General features: G+C 48.3%; 8 protein-coding genes across 8 annotated transcripts; 5 read left to right on the forward strand and 3 right to left on the reverse strand.

Moving 5' to 3' along the window:
• Positions 1-142: 142 nt before the first annotated feature.
• On the reverse strand, positions 143-3,118 carry F5Y00DRAFT_249432 (HCP-like protein). The gene is made up of 4 exons (XM_048009590.1): positions 2,965-3,118; positions 2,759-2,899; positions 753-2,699; positions 143-682 (listed from the first exon to the last, which is right to left on the reverse strand). Exons 1-4 carry the CDS (start codon positions 2,990-2,992, stop codon positions 291-293), a joined length of 2,508 nt encoding a protein of 835 aa, XP_047860065.1. The 5' UTR covers positions 2,993-3,118; the 3' UTR covers positions 143-290.
• A 16-nt stretch (positions 3,119-3,134) lies between these two features.
• Positions 3,135-5,004, forward strand: F5Y00DRAFT_210854 (WD40 repeat-like protein). The gene is made up of 6 exons (XM_048005507.1): positions 3,135-3,808; positions 3,878-3,977; positions 4,040-4,106; positions 4,158-4,498; positions 4,559-4,825; positions 4,880-5,004. The coding sequence occupies exons 1-5, from the start codon at positions 3,502-3,504 to the stop codon at positions 4,746-4,748; spliced, it is 1,005 nt and encodes a 334-aa protein (XP_047860066.1). The 5' UTR covers positions 3,135-3,501; the 3' UTR covers positions 4,749-4,825; positions 4,880-5,004.
• F5Y00DRAFT_210869 (actin-crosslinking protein) lies at positions 4,675-6,108 on the reverse strand. Its single transcript, XM_048005508.1, has 2 exons — positions 5,270-6,108; positions 4,675-5,204 (listed from the first exon to the last, which is right to left on the reverse strand). The coding sequence occupies exons 1-2, from the start codon at positions 5,641-5,643 to the stop codon at positions 4,772-4,774; spliced, it is 807 nt and encodes a 268-aa protein (XP_047860067.1). The 5' UTR covers positions 5,644-6,108; the 3' UTR covers positions 4,675-4,771.
• Positions 5,996-7,676, forward strand: F5Y00DRAFT_249438 (Clavaminate synthase-like protein). Its single transcript, XM_048009591.1, has 3 exons — positions 5,996-6,379; positions 6,433-6,585; positions 6,654-7,676. Exons 1-3 carry the CDS (start codon positions 6,088-6,090, stop codon positions 7,529-7,531), a joined length of 1,323 nt encoding a protein of 440 aa, XP_047860068.1. The 5' UTR covers positions 5,996-6,087; the 3' UTR covers positions 7,532-7,676.
• Positions 7,677-7,728: 52 nt separating this feature from the next.
• On the forward strand, positions 7,729-8,900 carry F5Y00DRAFT_249441 (uncharacterized protein). Its single transcript, XM_048009592.1, has one exon. The coding sequence runs from the start codon at positions 7,900-7,902 to the stop codon at positions 8,680-8,682; it is 783 nt and encodes a 260-aa protein (XP_047860069.1). The 5' UTR covers positions 7,729-7,899; the 3' UTR covers positions 8,683-8,900.
• Positions 8,901-9,054: 154 nt separating this feature from the next.
• On the forward strand, positions 9,055-10,420 carry F5Y00DRAFT_249443 (uncharacterized protein). Its single transcript, XM_048009593.1, has 3 exons — positions 9,055-9,310; positions 9,366-9,524; positions 9,592-10,420. The coding sequence occupies exons 1-3, from the start codon at positions 9,100-9,102 to the stop codon at positions 9,987-9,989; spliced, it is 768 nt and encodes a 255-aa protein (XP_047860070.1). The 5' UTR covers positions 9,055-9,099; the 3' UTR covers positions 9,990-10,420.
• F5Y00DRAFT_210887 (kinesin-domain-containing protein) lies at positions 10,357-14,510 on the reverse strand. The gene is made up of 3 exons (XM_048005509.1): positions 13,904-14,510; positions 11,697-13,850; positions 10,357-11,643 (listed from the first exon to the last, which is right to left on the reverse strand). Exons 1-3 carry the CDS (start codon positions 14,423-14,425, stop codon positions 10,702-10,704), a joined length of 3,618 nt encoding a protein of 1,205 aa, XP_047860071.1. The 5' UTR covers positions 14,426-14,510; the 3' UTR covers positions 10,357-10,701.
• A 709-nt stretch (positions 14,511-15,219) lies between these two features.
• On the forward strand, positions 15,220-17,119 carry F5Y00DRAFT_210902 (uncharacterized protein). Its single transcript, XM_048005510.1, has 2 exons — positions 15,220-15,367; positions 15,441-17,119. Exons 1-2 carry the CDS (start codon positions 15,313-15,315, stop codon positions 16,955-16,957), a joined length of 1,572 nt encoding a protein of 523 aa, XP_047860072.1. The 5' UTR covers positions 15,220-15,312; the 3' UTR covers positions 16,958-17,119.
• The last annotated feature ends 48 nt before the right edge of the window (positions 17,120-17,167 follow it).

Here is a 17,167-nt window from a genome sequence, read left to right on the forward strand (position 1 = left end):
ATATTCTATAGGTACCTCTTGTGCAGCTCTATTACGGCACTAGCGTACCTGACGGTCTCTTAATAGGTACCTAATGTTAAATCCAATATCATCCTAATGGCGGACATCTACATATCATATTCAAGAGTCAAGGGCTGGGTCATAAAACTTAAACCAGTTTATTACCCAGTTCCGCTGCGCTAACATTGATATAAAGCCTAAGCAAGCCTTCATGATTGAACGCTCTATTCATTCATTCGTCATATACTACACGCATCGTCAAGGGCCTAGGCGGGCTATAGCCGTCTCTCCTATTGACCTACGGCCCCTGCGGCCCACTGTCCGAAATCTGGGGCTTCCGGCTGTGCAAATAAGCCACCTCCTTGTTGTCCCTGTGCCTGTTGCTGCTGTTGTATACCAGCTCCTCCTTGCTGGCCTTGTCTTGCAGCCTCGGCCTCGGCCTGCGCGTGCGCCTGCTGCCTGCGCGCGCGGTAGTACATGAGGATAACTATAGCGCCGACCAGTCCAAGGATGATCAAGCTTTCAACCACGGCGTCTATTTCCTCGAGGCCGTCATTCAGGGGTTCCCCATCGCTGCCCGTGATCATTCCTTCGTCGAAGGCCTCGTACCCCTCCTCGTAGTAAATATCTTCCTGGAGGAAGTTGGCGATCCACTCGCTCAGCGACCAGTCCTTCCTAGGCGCTATTCAGATATACGTGTTAGTCTGCATGTAGATAGCGAGACAGGAAGTAAGAAAACGAATAATACTTACAAGGTTCGTCCTGGATCGAGTTGATCCGGCCATGGGTAAAAGTGTTCCAAGCACTGCGCGCTCGGAGTTTAAGGAGGCTTAAGGTCACCGGTAGGTAGGCTTCTTCATTAGCTTCGAGGGCTTGGTCGTAGTATCTCTTCGCGAGGTGGAAATCCTGCGTTAAACCAACTCCGTTCTCGTGCATCCAACCAAGGTTGTAGAGAGCTTGCGCGCTTTGGAAGTACTCCGATGCACCGCTATAACATTGAGCAGCTTTGTCAAACGCTGTTTCGGTACCGATACCATCTAGATAATAATCTCCCATTTTAACCAGTGAATCAATGTTGGATTGTATAGCCGATCTGGTCCAGTAGATCAGCGCTAGGGCAGAATTCTGGAGCAGGTTAGGCTTTGGCGGCTGGCGGTGAAGCCATGGTGGCAGGGGTAATCGCGACTGGGACGGGTCTAACATAAAAGCGACATTGTTCTGCGCCTTTTCGTATCCTTGCTCTGCAGCAATAAGATAATCGAGGAAGGCAAGCTCGTGGTCGCCATCTTCGTAAGCCTGGTTAGCTTCTGCCCAAGATGACACCAGGGGCTCTGCCCTCTCGGCAACACTCTTATAATATACCATAGCCATGCCACACGTTTTGTCTCTCCCAACCCCGAGATGCATCATCTCGGCTAGATAGTACTGCGCCTCGATATTAGCCCACCTGGCAGCTGCTTCAAAGTAAGAGTTGGCAATTTTCAGGTCGTCGGGAGTACCCTGGTCGAGATGGAGAGCCCCTAGGGCCACGTGAGAAAGGCTAAAGTCCTGGTCTGCTGAAGCCTTGAAAAGCTCCGTGGCCTTGGAGACATTCTTTGGGATCCCAAGGCCGTGGAGGTTCATAATACCCAAACCCCATTGGGACTGTGCATCGCCATGCTTAATTCCGCGCTCAAACCATCCCTTGGCCAGCTTAAAGTCCTGCCTCACTCCCTCTCCGCGTAACCACATCCGACCGATGTAACCGGCAGCCTTACTGGCATACTTCTCTAATTGAGGCTTAGGTTGGTCAACGGGACGCCCATCTTTAGTACGCCAATACATCGTTGTTACGGCGGCAAAGTACCGTCGAGCTAGATCGACGTTCCTTTCAAGGCCCCGCTGTCCTTCGTAATAAAGTCTCCCTAGATTGAACGAAGCCTTAAAATCGCCCTTCTGAGACATTAAATCCAGGTATTCGATGACGTCGTCGATAGCGGCGTAGGCGTGAGAACTGGGGTCGGCCTTCAGAGCGTTGATACCAGAACTTACAACGCTGGCCCCCTCGCCATATACACCACCTACGTCGTCAGATAATCGATGCGCTTCCGGTGTAAGGGCCATTCCACCAGGTGGCCCTGATCGAAACCAAACCATGGCCTTGTCCGCCACCCTCTTGTAGTACTTGCAAGCCATTTCGCAACTCTTAGGTACGCCGACACCGCTAACATGGCGGGCCGCGAGGGTCATTTCCGACCTCGTGTGCCCCGCATCGGCGGCAAATGTATGGTATAGAAGAGCCTTCGATTGATCCCGCTCTACCGCATCTCCCAGTCCTGTCGCATACATCAATCCCACCATATACTGCGCGGAACTGTTCCCATAGGAAGCTAGTCGGTAGTAATGATCGAATGCGGTCTTGAAATTTCTCGGGTGGGAATAATTTCCGAAGAAGTTGAACTGCGCTAGTAGGTAAATAGCATCTGTGTTATTCTGATCGGCCGATTGTTGTAAGAGCTTGACGCCCTCAAGGAGGGGACCGGTGATAACTGGTTGCGCATGTTCCTGTGGAGGAGCGCTAACTCGTAGACTCGGTAAGATCTTTGGTAAATAATGGAATAATATCCCAAAAACGCTAGTTGGCTTTTTTGTTTTTCTGTGTAAAGAAGGGGCTTTAATCTTTCGAAACTCGGTCATCGCCTCATGGACAAGTTCCCATCCTATTCCACGTTAGATTCTCGCCGCTTTGTCCTAGAAGCGCACGGTTACGACGGCTTACCGCTTTGGTAGGGGGTCCAGGCATGTTGCTCGCCTTGAACTACATCGGTTTCGGCAGCTTGTTGAAGATTTGTGGTCGTAGTATCGTCCTCCAATACCTGTTGCTCGGCGGCGGATGTAAAGGCGATAACCTGCAAAAGCACTGTTCAAGGCAGGGGTTAGCGCACATAGCTTATAGCTATATTAGATTTATAAGGCGATACTTACGGAGCGCTGAGACGAACCAACGCCTCATGGTATATATTCTGCTAAGAGCAAGATTTTAAATGCTGTATTAATATCATGGTCTCCAAGGAGGTAAGCATTAAGTGTTGTGTTTGTGGGAAAGTTGCCGTATGAAAGGGAAGTTGTTATTCGGGGCTTAGAACTTACAAGCTGTCCAGATCGATGGGTACAAACAAAGGTACAACTAGTGTAGCATTGTAGCATCCGTTGAGAAGCGACGTCAGCTTGGCTAAGAGATCAAACCTGCCTCCGATTGGTCAATGTTGCGCCACAACATGTGGGGATGTACTTTTTAGCTAAAAGTTTCAGCATCGGATTTTATAAAGGTTCTTCATAAGGCTGAATTAGTGCGAATATCTATATTTTAGATGACATGAGCATGTTAGTTTACAAATAATAGATTATATACACAACTGACCTCGACGACACAATAATCATACTACAGGAGCAAATAACCTGAGTTCAGGAGGTTTACTAAATACCGGAACCTCTTACCTAGTAGAGGTAAGAAGAGAAGCAATGTATCCTCTGAATTGCGTAGACGGGTACAGGATACCAGTTCGTGACGAAGTTTACGTTCTCGACATCATCCCCCTCACAGCAGGCCCGGCGACTATCTCTTCAGATCAGAAGCTATCCCTATTTAATCCCACAGGTCTAAAAGCAGGGCCCCAGCTCAGTCTTCTCACGCGACACGGCAACATCACCTGTGCCAAGGCATACGATGCAGGAAGCGCTATAGTGTGTACAGCGGGCGAGGATGGCAGCGTATCGATGTGGGATCTAAGGCAGGATGCACGACAGGCTGAGGTAGCAAGACTAGTAGGTTCGTTTATCGCGGCGGATAGCTAGTCGCACTTGTATTTTATGGACGCAATGCTGAGGATTTATATAGATAATCGAGTCTCCGTATTGTCTTTAGCATGCTCGAGTGCTGGCTTCTCAGTTGCGGCCGGGACCGAACTGCAAGACCACCAAGCATCCATTTTAATATGGTGAGTTTGCTGGATAAGTATCATAATGTCTTGTTGTAATATGCTTATACCTAAATGCTCAGGGACGTCCGCTCAACTCCCACCCCAAAGCTTCACTATAAAGAAGTCCATAGCGACGATGTGACGGAGGTTTGTTTTACGTCGTACGAAAGATAGGTGCCCAGCACTAATGCAACTTAGCTTAATTTCCACCCTAACGACCACAACATTCTTCTATCAGGATCGACTGATGGTCTTGTAAATATCTGTGATACAAGAATCACTGATGAGGACGAAGTCATAATCCAGACCTTTAATCACGACGCCTCCATCCACCATGCGGGGTTCTTGAACGATACTGAAGTATACGCATTGTCTCACGATGAAAAACTGGCGCTTTATGACGTTGCCGAAAACCACGAAAATGGAGCAGCAACGGTTAATTTTGGAGATATGCGAGAAGTCCTTGGTTGCCAGTATATCGCCAACGTCACTGCGAAATCGAATGGAGCTGGGGCCGTGGTTGGCGCCGGTGCGCACGAGTAAGTCGAATCCGTACCAGAATGATTCTTGTATCCGTGCTAACCTTGGGACACGTACAGCCAACAAGCATTCCAGTTGATCCACCTAACAAAAGGCCAAGGGTGGAATCTAGATCGACATAACAGTGTCAGCTTACCCGGAGCCCATTCTTCAGAGCTTGTCCGTAGTTTCTGCTTCTACGACGAGGCGCAGACGGTTTTTAGCGCGGGCGAAGATGGATTTATCAAAGCATGGAAGCCGAACGCATAATCCAATAATTTTGCCCATCCCTTTCACGAATATTTGTCGTGCTTGTTCTTGGACTTCAGATCCAGTAGCTGCTCATAGTAATCGCCCTCCCTTCTCGCCTTCTTCAGATTTCTAACTTCATCCTCATTAAGTCGCCTGCCTACAGCTTCCTCAAGCTCTTTTCGACTGATCCTTTCCTTCGCCTTCTCTTCCTTCGTTGCCTTAAGTCGAGGTTTAAATCGCGCTTGCATGCGAATCCTCAATGTAGTATCGAAGCTTATTTCTGTAGCATCTCCACGGACCTCGGGTGTGCCATTTGCCTTGGTAGGCTCCTTGATAGTCAAGAAAGTTTCACTTTGCGACTGGATCTGGAATGTACCCGGTGTGTCAGGGGTCGGAATCACTGTCCACGTTTCGAGAGGCGATATAGCTTCGGATGTCGCACTAAGGATGCCATACTTGTCGCAGCTGAGGTACCTTAGGTAGGCAGTAGCACATTAGCAATCGGAACACGAATAAAAACAATAGGAAGAAGCACATACTTTCCGTAGCGGCCTTTAAACCTAAAGTTCTCGGTGCCGTAGATCTTGTTCGCGACCCAAACCTGGCGCACATCGTGGGGTTCGGCGCTGGCAGGATTCGCATCAATGATGTTCACGATGGGGTCGGTGAAGATCTTGCCATTGGCATCGCAAGCTAGGCAGGTCGGGGGTTCTGTTGGAAGTACGATCATAACCGGGCCTTGAACATCCCCGACAGCGTCAGCTGATACCCAGCTATCGTCGTTTTCTGCACCTTCGGCCGTCGTGGCAACCGCGAGATTGCTAGGGCCCGCATCTTCAGCAGTCGGGTCCGCTTCGGTACGCTTTCTCTTCTTGGGCTTCTTGTCGCCTTTGAAAGACAGTGGCTTGACCATGTTGATACTACCTGGTCTTCAATTGTTTTCTAGCCTGTGCCGGTGCTATATAGAATAACAGGATAGGTTGTTGGTGTTTGGGTGGATGAGTGTATGGGTGTATGGTAGGTAACTGTTTAGATAAAAAGGAGCTCCGATAAGAAAAGGACTGGCGTCACTCGATACAATTGAAGTACGTAGGTACATAAATACTTCGTACTATGTACACCGGCTTATTAAAACAGAACAGTCCGCCTAAATTTTTCAAAGTTTTATTTCCTAACAATTACGGAATACCTACGGCGCTCATTGAAATAATTATAAAATATCACATCTCTTAGTATACCTAGTCTCCTATTCGTTTTCTTGTGACATAGACATCATATTATTCACTATCCTTTAAGTTAGCGAGGATAGGTACTTAGGAGTTATCGCCAAGTATGTAATCCATAACGGGAAGCTTCTATGGTAGCCCGGAACGCGCCGGTGGTGGTCAGACTTTTTGGTGTAAGTGCTAGAAATGCCGACGGTATCCTTAGGGCGAATTTGCGAAGCCGTAAAAAAGATATCGAAAAATCTTCAATATTCTTCAGTAAGATACGTATTGGACGTCTGCAAACCTACCCAGCTCAGCTTGCATTTCTTCTTAATTATCCCAAATTAACCGTAGTTTTCATTTACTCCTTGAAACTTTCCGAACAACTAAGCATGGCGACAGCACAGCCGGTTGTTGTGTCATTGGCCGATCTCAAGACTGGTAAGCGTTGCAGTATGAGACCCCCTAGAGAGTTTCCGTTCCTCACCATTTAGGGAACATCTCTTTTGAGACATTACAAGAAGCCTTTGGCCCGGAGTCGCTGGGAATTCTTGTCGTCAAAGATGTCCCGGCAGAGTTCCCAGGGTTAAGACACCAGTTGCTGTCGTATGCCTCGTATATGGGCAACTTATCAGAAGCAGACTTTGGTATGTTAAGAACGAATAGGTTGGAGGTGGTCACTCTGTCGCTCGAAAGATGTCTTACAGAATTCTAGATAAGTTTACGAACGAAGCTGCAAAGTATTTAGTAGGATGGTCCAAAGGCAGAGAAAAACTCAAGGACGGAGGGGCCGATGAATACAAGGGCTCCTTTTACGCCAACTGCGCATTCTACGTAGACCCAGCCTTAGAGTCTGCAAAACCGACGGAACAGTTTCCTCTGAAAGAGTTCCCCGAGTACTTGGCGCCGAACTCGTGGCCGCCTAACGAGACGCTGCCGGGTTTCAAGCCCACGATGGAACAGATGTGTAGACTCATAATCGACACAGCCGTATTAGTTGCGCGAGCTTGTGATAGGTTCGCCGAAAAAGAAATCCCAGGGTACCCTTCAGCCTACTTGGAGAAGGTGGTCAAATCTTCGTCCACAACGAAAGCCAGGCTCCTACACTACTACCCGATGCCTGAAGAGATCATGGCGAAGAACCAAGAAGAGGATAATTGGTGTGCAGTTCACAAGGACCACGGCTGCTTGACGGGCCTAACATCTGCTATGTTTGTTGACGAACTAAAGACAGACGCGAAGGTTCCCAGTTTCAGCGGAAAGGTGCCGGACTTGCTGCCGACATTGGAGGAATTGCCCGCGTCGCCAGATCCACAAGCCGGACTCTGGATTAAGGATAGAAAGGGCGTGCCGGTCCAAGTCAAAATCCCTCGGGATTGCATCGCCTTTCAGACCGGCGAGGCACTTGAAAGGATTACTGGGGGCAAGTTCAAGGCTGTGGAGCACTCGGTAAGGGGAGCGTATGCTAAAGGTGTTGCTCGAAATACACTCGCCGTCTTCACGCAGCCAAATCTTGAAGACGAAGTCGACTTGGACCAGCACATTACGTTTGGAGAATTTGCTAGAGGAATTATAGCGAAGAATACCGTATAAATAGCAAAAGTCCAATTGTCCGAATAGCAAGTCTTATTAAAATAGTGTAACTAAGAACTTTTACATTTTGTCCGCTGTGAGTTAGGTAGATGATAAAATTACAACTGTATAAGTACCTAATATTCACAATTAGAAACATGCTTCGGTAAAGTCTAATACTAAACTTATACATCACTATGTTCCCTTACTTCACATCTTATTAGTAAGTCTTGCATACATAATATGTAAAGAGGTAGCTACCCCACCACACCGGAGCTATCACAACATATGGCGTCACCGAATGCATCTCCTACTATTCGGCATCTCTCCGTCCTGAAGCATTAACTACATGTACGTGACAAGTCGGTTCCGTCACTTATGAGTCTCCGATGCGTCTAGCTCGGAGTTTCTCCTCTCTCGCCTATAATAAACCCCAATTCTATCCCTCCAGACAACTTCTAGCTACATTTATAATTCCTTCTTCAAGCTTTCGTCAATTCTCAACTACACAATCAAACATGGCGCTTAACCCCAAATTCGCTGGCCAGCGACTGCTCTTCGGACAGCCTTCCTCCTCTACATCCGGCGTGCCTCCGGCTGTGCACACCCTCGAGCTGTTCCTCGATTACGTGTGCCCGTTCTCGGCTAAGCAGTTCAAGACCTTCTATCACTCGGTCGTGCCCCTCGTCAAAGAAAACCCCAAGTGGGCCAGCAACCTGCAGATCATCTTCCGCCAGCAGATCCAGCCCTGGCACCCGTCGTCGACGCTTGTGCATGAGGCAGGCGTTGCCGTATTACAGGTCGCACCCCATCGGTACTGGGACTTTAGCGACGCCCTGTTCAAAGCGCAGCTAGAGTATTTCGATGAGCGCGTCGTCAATGAGCCCCGCAACGACACTTACCGTCGATTAGCTAAACTAGCCGCGACCGTCGGCATCGACGAGCAGGCGCTGTATGACTTGCTCGTCATCCCGGACAAGGTGCCGGAGGGCAGCATTGGCAATACCGGAAACAAGGTCACCAACGACCTGAAGCTGCAAATCCGGTACGGTAGACTGGTGGGTGTACATGTCAGCCCCACTGTTATTTACGACGGCATCGTCGCAAATGATATTAGCTCGTCGTGGACCAAGGAGCAGTGGCAGGAGTGGTTGACCAAGAATCTCGGTTGAAGGAAAGCAGTAAGATAAGGCATAAATAGAAGTATTGCTTGATCATACTTCGGATGATTATAACCTAAGGCTATGAATGAGGGGCTACCTAATATAGGTTGTTAGGTATTTACCAAATATAATAATTATATCATCGTACCGCAAGTTCCAGCTTATATCATGTGTGTAGTATATACATGTAGCACTAATTAGAATTGAATCAGTATTATATCGAATAGTCTTGAATAGTATCATTTCGACGAAGGTAACAAGTCTGCAAGTATAACGAAAACTACGGAATTATAGCTAAAGCCATCTGGCGACAACTGTCAAAACCCGCTTCAGCTGGCGTAAATCCCGTGAATTCTTAGTGAAGATCACTTTACTTAGACACCATCAAGAGCTATAAGAGGAATTTCACATCAAAGCCTCTTAATCATGTTAATCCTCGGAGCTTTAAGGAGAGCTCAACGGATTCCATTCAGACACAGCACTACCAATTTCCAAAATGTAGTTCCTCGTAATCTTTCGCCCGTAAGGCACAATTTTCGGGTCCTGGGCATGAGATTCGAAACGACCGCAACAAACACAACGAAAGCAGCCAAAGCAAACGCCGCGGCTAGTCCAAAGCCGCAAACACCCAGATTCGGTCAGTCATTCTATATGATATCAAACTGCCTTCTAACGTACTAATTATACCACAGCATACCCAGAGAATCTCTGCGTATACCACGCCGGCACAGGCCGGACAACCTTCCTAGCCTGCCTGAAGATCTCGACGCTCTTCATATTCGCTTTCTTCGGCTTCGTCGTGACCCCAGCGTACTTCGACCGGGAAGGCTTATCACCCACCGTGCTCCGCAGTATGCCCCTTATTACCTACCTAATCCCTTTCAATCCCTCCCGTATACCTACTAACCCCGACCACAGCAACGCTCTCGGCCATCATCCCCCTAGTCTTCGTAGCATACACCACCTCCCCCTTCGTATCCTTCATCCACATGCGCCTACCGCCCGTAGCGCGGCAGTCCGAGGACATGCTGCGACGGTTCGCGCGTGCCATCCCCGCAGACGCGGAGCTCGACATCACGACCATGAGCTTCATCGCTAAGCCGCGCGTGAGCCGCGTCAAGCTGTCGGAACTGCGCCCCGTGTCCCGAAGGTTCGGCATCGTGAACCTCGCCCGGGACACGTCCGCGGAGAACGCCGCGAGGAAGTGGTACCGGTTCCGCGCCGTGGGCGATTTCAACGCCCAGTTTAACACCGCGACCCGGGCTCCGTGGGTCTGGGAGAGCATCCTGAACGCCGTACAAAAGTCTCGCGCATGATTTACGAGTCTTCCGCTGTTCATAAGCTTTAATATGTATATATATATATATATATATTTATATACTCTCGGGCATCGCCCGGCTCTTTACGGTAAGAAGTGGCATCGGGTGGGTAGTCATGAGCACCTAGGTTTGGGTTGAGTTATTACCTGTTACCTATTACCTATTGATATAGGAGACGATGGCAACAGTGAGAAGTAAGAACAGTGGTCAGACCTATTAGACTTCACCGATAGTCCGTCCTTATTAGTTTGATGAATTTTAATTGGAAGCTGTCATGAGTCGAGGAGGCTATAGCGAAGAATAGTCTCATGAATAGTCGGGTGTGGCAAAGAGCGAAGACTTGAACATTGATAAAAATAGCCATAGGTGAACCAAGAGTATAGTACCTAAGGTAGTTGAAAAAAAAATACACAATTCTCGTTCCTATTTCGAACAAGAGCAATCAAGAGTCAGGGGTATCTAGTATACTAGCCGTGTTGATGAACCAAGACAGGAGAGAAAGCTCCAAGGAGAACGTATCAAGCCATGATCCTCTCCGCACCGTATAAAACAAATGCGCACGCCCACTTCGCCGCCGCTATCATCAAACTCCTATAATTCAAACGCCTATCACTTCCACCACTTCCACATTGCCGCAGCAATTTTTGCGCTGGCCATCCGTCACCCGATGATCAAGTCCCCAGAGTGCCTAAGTTACTAATCATGTTCTCTAGTTTAGCCTTGGGCTCTTTCTTCTTGAGATACTTTGTGCGAAGATCTCCCTACCCCCTCCAGGCACTACTGATGAAAGGAGAGGTATGTTTTCGCGTCCCTCAGCAGGCATCGACTGCTTACCCACTTTTGATGATCGTGTGGTCCTTCTCTTCTTAAATACGGGCATCGCGAAATCTCCGTCTGCGTCCGCGGTCGTGTCCATCATCCCTGGGCCGACGTTAGCTCCGAATGCATGGACTGTGGCGTTAGCGTGAGCATCAAGACTGAGCGCGCCTGTCACGTTAAGGTTAAGGTTTGGGTGCACCTCTCGTAAACTCATTGATAAAGGGTTCTGATCGCGTTCCGAAAGTGGGAACGTGGTCTCTGACGAGAAAGGTCTAGATGGAGATCGGTTTTCTGACAAACTCGGGTCCGAGTCGGAAAAGACCTTAGCTTTGCTGGGTGATGGCTCGCCGTTTAGTTCTCTAAGAAGTGCTTCGTGCGGCCTAGTATGTGGGAGTTCTGAAGGGTATTCGTAAGTCGTCTTCCGGGGTGTATCACCAGTCGGTTGATATTCTTGGAGCACTGTGCTGTTTATGTCTTCCCGAAGATCAGACAGAGGCTGGCAAATACTTTCTGAAAGAGGTTCCATGGAATTTTGCGCATTGATGACATCAATTTCCATCTCCGAGCCAAGGGTCTGGACCCTGGAATAGGTACTCTTGAAATGGTTGGCGATATTTCCGTATGAACCTTCGACGGTACCAGATAAACTCTCCACAGACTCGGCATGATCATCATGGTGTAAGGCATTTTGCGAACGGGCACGAGAAACAAAGTCGTCTAGGGATGTCATCTGCTCGTCAAGATCCTTTATTTGCTCGTCGACAACTCGCACCGTCTCGGCATGCACTGACTTGGTTGTATCCTGTATTGAAGTGCTATGCTTATTTGCAATCTGTCATACTGTTAGTAACGTTGTAGGCAGAAGAGCTCGAAGGGGTGCCTTACTGTCCAATCGTCCTTTAGCTTAGTTTTCAAGAGTTCCCGAGAATTGGCAACTTCGTCAAGAAGTCTAGTTTCTTTCTCGTTCCAATTATCCATCCCCTGAGAATATTGCGCCATGCTGCTTTCGAGCGCAGTACTGTTGCCTTGCACACTCTGCTGTATAGAAACAGCCTTGTTCGCCAGACGCGATTCCTGAATCTCAGCTTGGGAATTGATGAGGTTTGCGATCTGTGCTAGGAGATTATGTCGTTCTTCAGCCGCTTGTCTCCGCTCTTCGTTGATGACTTCTTGTAGCTGCGTCGAGATGGAAGTGTTCGTCTGGACGATGGTGTTGCTCGCCTGGTGAAGTTGCTCCCGAAGACTGTCGGATTCCTTTTTTTGGGAGGTGATGTGTTTTAATAACTCTTCGAATATTGACTTGAAGTCTTTACCAAGCGAAGAGTACGACGTGTGTAGCTGGTTGTGGAAAATACCTAGTTCGCTGAGCACATCCTGAGCTATTCGCTCAGCTGCTGTCGCAATAGCCTGAAGGCTCTCGCCCACCCTTTCTTTGATGTGATCCCGGACTTCTTTGATCTCTTCGAGTATCTCATCCATCTCCTCTTTGGACTTTTCCTTCTGTTCCATCAATTCTCTCTTAGACTGGGCGAAGAGCTCTAGGTTCTGGTCGAGGAATGATTGGGTGGTAGTCAATTTCTGTAGTTCACCCTCTACGAACGAATGCATTCGTTCCGAGATACTCGATATATGTTGCTGTTGCTCATTACGAAATTCTTCCACGCGGCTCTCAACTAATGAAGTCACGTCGGATACCTCGCCTTGAGCTGTCCTCCAATTCATCCGGTTTAAAGATTGGAGATCCGATTTTCTTTTATTCTTGGCGTGTAGACTACCCACGTCTTTGACGGTCTTATGAATCGTAGTAATAAGCTCTCCACCGATCGCCTGCATCTGCTCTTCAGTCCTCTGATGTGCCTTACGCAAGTGAGTTTCTTCGGCAAGGCTCTTGCGGGCTGCCTCAAGCACCAACTCGGTTTGATCGAGAAGACCCTTTGTCTCGTCGAGTTGGGCCTTGGTAGCATCGTGGTCCTTCTTCAAGCCCATGAAACTGGAAGTCAAGGAGAGGAGCTCCTGGACTTTGTTTCGTAGGTTGGATTCGAGGGATTCGATCTTGGCGGCCTGTTCCTCATTTCGGATTCTACGAGATTCACTCTCGGCGGTCATTTCTTCGTAACTCTCGTTGGATAAATAGACACCATTTCGTTGACGGGTCACGATCAATTCGCTTCGTAGTCGCTCGATCTCATTTGTAAATTCTTTGAGAAGGGTTTCTTTGTTGATTCTCTGATTAGTCTGGGGCTTATTCCGAATGTTCTTTGCTCTAAAGGCGTAGTCGAGGGTCGATATGGTCTCTTCAAGGTTGCTCTTCGCTGGTGAAATAGTGGCGATGATACAGGTCTTCGTACGGCCACCTAGAGAATCTTGTAGTAGTCTGGTTAATTTGGATTCTCTATAGGGGATATGTGAACTGTGGTCAACCAGCGCGTTGATAACGCGCCCGAGAGTAAGCAAACTTTTGTTGATCAGGCCAGCCTCCGCAGCTCTCTTATTCTCGGCCCCAGAACGCTGAATATTCTCGCTACCGGCAAGATCCACGAGATTCAACTTTCCGGCACTGACGTACTCGGCCCCATCTTCTGTTTCTTTGACACATGCTGTGATAGTAAACACAGTATGGCTTCGACTACTCAGGTCGTTGCATTTGGTGGCCGCTACCTGTCGCTTTAGACTACCATCTTGTAAGAGCTTGATACCTTCTGCGGCGTTCTTGATGTGTGTCTCCTGCATGCCCTGAACAACTGTGGTGGCGTGACCTCTTCGAGACGCGTCGTCAAATATTTTTAGTTTGGCAGTTTCTTCGACAGAGATCAAGTCCCGAAGTTCCTCGTTATACAGCTCGATAAAGGAACATTTGACAAAGCTATCGGTATTCTCTGCATCTAATTTCTGGAAGAGCGAGTGCAAGACTCGCGGGATAATTCCGGCGTCATCGGAAAGGAGGCCTAAGGTAGTGTTCATGTCTCCAGACATGGTATATGTTTTGCCAGTGCCGGTTTGGCCATAGGCAAATATGGTGCAATTGTATCCTCCGAGCATCTAGATGGGAGTTAGCTGGGTATTTGAACGGGTTATTAGTTCACGCGACATACCTCTTCGAGTATGGGCTTGACGACATCATCATATAACACGCTCTGATCGGCGGCTTGGGAAAAGACACGGTCAAAGTTGTAGGTCTTATTGCTCAAGGCACTTGGACCCATAGATAATTCGACTAATTTACCCTTCACGCCCTCGGTAGAAACCACGACGGCACTGTTCTCTCGTACCTCTCGATCATTACGCCCTCGGCATCTAACAACGACATCGATATTCGTCTCTGCGCCTGCCTCTATCTCGTAATCGCGCTCTTTACGTTTGGCGCCTAAGGTAGCAGCAGACGATAGCGAATCGGCCGGTGAAGGCGCTGCATTCCTAGGAATTCTTCCAGCGACGGCAGCATGATGATGAAGGGCTTGGTTTCGAAGCGATGGAGTTCTATTCGTAGGTGGTCGAATACCAGAGCGGGCAGTAGAAGAAGAAGTGGCAGAACGAGCAGAAGCAGAAGCAGAAGTACTAGGGCGGGTGCTAGAAGCCGTAGGGGGCCTTTCGCTCCTATAAGAGCGGCCCTGCATCGCGGCTGTCTGTCGGAATTTTGATTTAGTGGGATATTGTATGTAAGCTGGTACTTTAAGCTAACAAATAAGGTTGAGCTGTGTTAACACAGAGTAAGACGAGGGTAAGGAATTAGATAAGGGAAGAGGATAGCTCATGGAGGGATATTGAAGAGAGGTAGACTAATTCACTACCTAGCGAGATAGGACTTGTGTGACGGAATAAGATCTTCAGCTTTGTGGAAGAATAAGGTGTAAGGTGGGACGTGTAGGATTTGTACATATGTATGTAGAAGTTGGGTTTGGTCAATTGGAATTGTGCAAGGAAGAGAGACGCGACACGATGTTGTATCTGCAAAGTCTGTGCTTTTCGCTAATGTTATTGGGGGTCCCACTGAAAATATCAATACATACATTAGCCTAGGTTAGAAATGTACACACCTAATGCCGTTGCTGGGACAACAATCACGGGCCCCACCGATAGAGCTTAGGTAGATTAAGTACCTAACCTAGCTTGGTAGTGTTGGGCGGGGTAGACTAACGGCTGAGGTAATGCAAGGCTAATGCTACCTCATAGGCGTGCACATGTGCAGCGTGCCTGACCTGTGCATTGTAACAAATGACGTCCCCAGCGCAACTTCTCCATCTTCTGCATCTGACAATTCTCTCCCCTTTGCGCTTTTAGCCTTTCGAGCCAAGCGGCTTGACTTGAGGCAACCATACTTCTATTTTACATGTAATCATCATACCTATACGTCTTTACCATATCGGACTCTGGCCTTTATGGATTTTTACCTTGGGCCGGGTTGACGTATTCATTTACTTGGTTTAAGTCTACATAGTAGCTGGTATCGCATCGGGTTTCCTGACACATTTTATCACTGAGCACCATTAGATTCAGCTTCAACATGTCGTCACTGTTTACCGCGGCTCTTCACCCTAGTGTTGGCCTTGGTTTCCTCGGTAAGTATCAAGTTGATATTATATTGTCATATTATATTGTCATTGATGAAGATGCTAATCATCTTTTCTCCAGTGCTCGGTGCTTCGCTCCACGACATCCTCACGCGGCTGAAGGCCGAACCGCAGCGCTACCCCAAATTAGATCTTGCCTACTCTGCCACCGATCCTGTTGGTGAACCCGTCACCGTCAGCCTTCCCGCAAACGGTATACGATTGCGATTCGATGGTCCCGAGCAGCGACTTCGCCTTATCGAGATTATCGACTTTACCAAAAATCGTATTACCTATCAGGACAAGGACATCGCTAAGCCCGTAACTTCGGTCGGATCACCTGGGTTAGGTGGAGATGCTACAGCTGGTCCAGCATTTAAGAACATCTACCACCGCCTATTTGGTCCAACATATGCTGGAGAATATATCCCCCCTGCGGATTCGGGTCACGGCAATGCCATGGGCACCTATATACTGTCGTATCCTGGAGTAGCATTTAGTTTTCCCTTGCCGAAGTCGGCTTACTCTCCGAATAAAGACGTCGTCTCTTTGCTGTCTTCACCTGTAAGCCAGACGGCTATTTCTGTTGCGATATTCAGTGGGAAGTCCTGGGCTCATGCTCGTGAGACTCTGTGGGATGAGATTCTCCCAAGCGTCAAGTCGGCGTTTGTTTTTAATAAGAGTAAAGAGGTCGTTCCTGATGAAGTCTCCCTAGTCAAGATACATGGCGGTGGTAGGCTTCAGTTGTTCAGGAAATGGACTAACATGTCAGTATGGATCAATTTGGGGGAGACTACACCTCAAGACCTGGTAGCAGAGCTGGGACCGCCCGATGCTATATATCGGAAGAATGACCAGAGGATGTATATCCATAAGACTCGCACCGCAAGCCACAGCCGGTCTAGATCGAACGGTGGTGAATATAGGCGGCCAGATGATCTGACCGATACCGATCAATCATCGGCACACACCGGGTCGGATGACTCCGAAGACGAAGCTATCGACGATGAGATTGTGGGTAACGTGTCAGGTGAATGCTTTTACAACTATTTCTATCTAGGGTTTGATATCTTGGTATCACCACCTCAACCCCCTTCGCGGACACCTCCATCCCAAGTCGCCGCATTGAAAGGGAAGGAGGTGCCTGGAGCGAACTCGTTCAAGAGTGCTACAGCGGATCGATTGGTGGCTACCAAAATGGTACTTCACGCGAATGTGCCTGGATCATACCCATTCAATAGGCATCGCCGTTGTCGTTGGGAAATTCAGTATCTCGCGACGGGGAACGCAGACGACGTTATAGACTCCGAAACACCGTTCGATGAGATTGAGGAGCGGCTAAGGGAAGAGTGGAAGAGCACATACCCAACCGAGGAGGATGCCAAGAGGCGTCAACGAGGTATGGTCCTAAATCGAGGATGGGGGGATAGCCCTGGGAGTAGCTGTGAGTTTCTAGGGGGCTGGGAAGATAGTAGTGGAGGAGTGGCAGCGAAGAAGTTCGATGGTAACGAAGATTCTACAACTACATTGTATGGATTCCCTGGTATGGTTTTTGAAGTGTTGAAGAATGGGTTTGTGAGCGCGGTTACGGTTTATTAGATTCATGGGCTTAAGCATTGGAGTTTATGGTTGTGACTTCATTTTCTTCGGGTAGCATTTGGAATATCCCTAAGAAATTGAACAGCGAGTTATCGTATACATCACGATACCGACTTAGTTAAACAGTTGCCGGATGTTTTAATGTGGCTTTCAACCGGTTGGACTTATTGATTATATTATCTTAAAGAGTCTACCAGATAAGTTTAGGCC

This window comes from Daldinia vernicosa (assembly GCF_022497035.1).
Source record: "Daldinia vernicosa strain CBS 139.73 unplaced genomic scaffold F5Y00scaffold_83, whole genome shotgun sequence".
Taxonomy (NCBI): Eukaryota; Fungi; Ascomycota; class Sordariomycetes; order Xylariales; family Hypoxylaceae; genus Daldinia; species Daldinia vernicosa.

What these genes read in the sequence shown, in the direction of transcription:
- F5Y00DRAFT_249432 (XM_048009590.1), bottom strand. Translation starts at nt 2,992, where the DNA reads ATGAGGCGTTGGTTCGTCTCAGCGCTCC. An exon ending in CTGGACCCCCTACCAAAGCG is followed by an intron (nt 2,700 to 2,758) that starts GTAAGCCGTCGT and finishes AACGTGGAATAG; the next exon opens with GATGGGAACTTGTCCATGAG. An exon ending in CTCGATCCAGGACGAACCTT is followed by an intron (nt 683 to 752) that starts GTAAGTATTATT and finishes ATATCTGAATAG; the next exon opens with CGCCTAGGAAGGACTGGTCG.
- F5Y00DRAFT_210854 (XM_048005507.1), top strand. Translation starts at nt 3,502, where the DNA reads ATGTATCCTCTGAATTGCGTAGACGGGTACAGGATACCAGTTCGTGAC. An exon ending in CAAGCATCCATTTTAATATG is followed by an intron (nt 3,978 to 4,039) that starts GTGAGTTTGCTG and finishes CTAAATGCTCAG; the next exon opens with GGACGTCCGCTCAACTCCCA. An exon ending in GTTGGCGCCGGTGCGCACGA is followed by an intron (nt 4,499 to 4,558) that starts GTAAGTCGAATC and finishes GGACACGTACAG; the next exon opens with CCAACAAGCATTCCAGTTGA.
- F5Y00DRAFT_210869 (XM_048005508.1), bottom strand. Translation starts at nt 5,643, where the DNA reads ATGGTCAAGCCACTGTCTTTCAAAGGCGACAAGAAGCCCAAGAAGAGA. An exon ending in TTTAAAGGCCGCTACGGAAA is followed by an intron (nt 5,205 to 5,269) that starts GTATGTGCTTCT and finishes TGCCTACCTAAG; the next exon opens with GTACCTCAGCTGCGACAAGT.
- F5Y00DRAFT_249438 (XM_048009591.1), top strand. Translation starts at nt 6,088, where the DNA reads ATGGTAGCCCGGAACGCGCCGGTGGTGGTCAGACTTTTTGGTGTAAGT. An exon ending in ATTGGCCGATCTCAAGACTG is followed by an intron (nt 6,380 to 6,432) that starts GTAAGCGTTGCA and finishes CTCACCATTTAG; the next exon opens with GGAACATCTCTTTTGAGACA. An exon ending in CTTATCAGAAGCAGACTTTG is followed by an intron (nt 6,586 to 6,653) that starts GTATGTTAAGAA and finishes ACAGAATTCTAG; the next exon opens with ATAAGTTTACGAACGAAGCT.
- F5Y00DRAFT_249441 (XM_048009592.1), top strand. Translation starts at nt 7,900, where the DNA reads ATGCGTCTAGCTCGGAGTTTCTCCTCTCTCGCCTATAATAAACCCCAA.
- F5Y00DRAFT_249443 (XM_048009593.1), top strand. Translation starts at nt 9,100, where the DNA reads ATGTTAATCCTCGGAGCTTTAAGGAGAGCTCAACGGATTCCATTCAGA. An exon ending in GCCGCAAACACCCAGATTCG is followed by an intron (nt 9,311 to 9,365) that starts GTCAGTCATTCT and finishes ATTATACCACAG; the next exon opens with CATACCCAGAGAATCTCTGC. An exon ending in ATCACCCACCGTGCTCCGCA is followed by an intron (nt 9,525 to 9,591) that starts GTATGCCCCTTA and finishes CCCCGACCACAG; the next exon opens with CAACGCTCTCGGCCATCATC.
- F5Y00DRAFT_210887 (XM_048005509.1), bottom strand. Translation starts at nt 14,425, where the DNA reads ATGCAGGGCCGCTCTTATAGGAGCGAAAGGCCCCCTACGGCTTCTAGC. An exon ending in TCAAGCCCATACTCGAAGAG is followed by an intron (nt 13,851 to 13,903) that starts GTATGTCGCGTG and finishes ACTCCCATCTAG; the next exon opens with ATGCTCGGAGGATACAATTG. An exon ending in AGCTAAAGGACGATTGGACA is followed by an intron (nt 11,644 to 11,696) that starts GTAAGGCACCCC and finishes ACAGTATGACAG; the next exon opens with ATTGCAAATAAGCATAGCAC.
- F5Y00DRAFT_210902 (XM_048005510.1), top strand. Translation starts at nt 15,313, where the DNA reads ATGTCGTCACTGTTTACCGCGGCTCTTCACCCTAGTGTTGGCCTTGGT. An exon ending in TGTTGGCCTTGGTTTCCTCG is followed by an intron (nt 15,368 to 15,440) that starts GTAAGTATCAAG and finishes TCTTTTCTCCAG; the next exon opens with TGCTCGGTGCTTCGCTCCAC.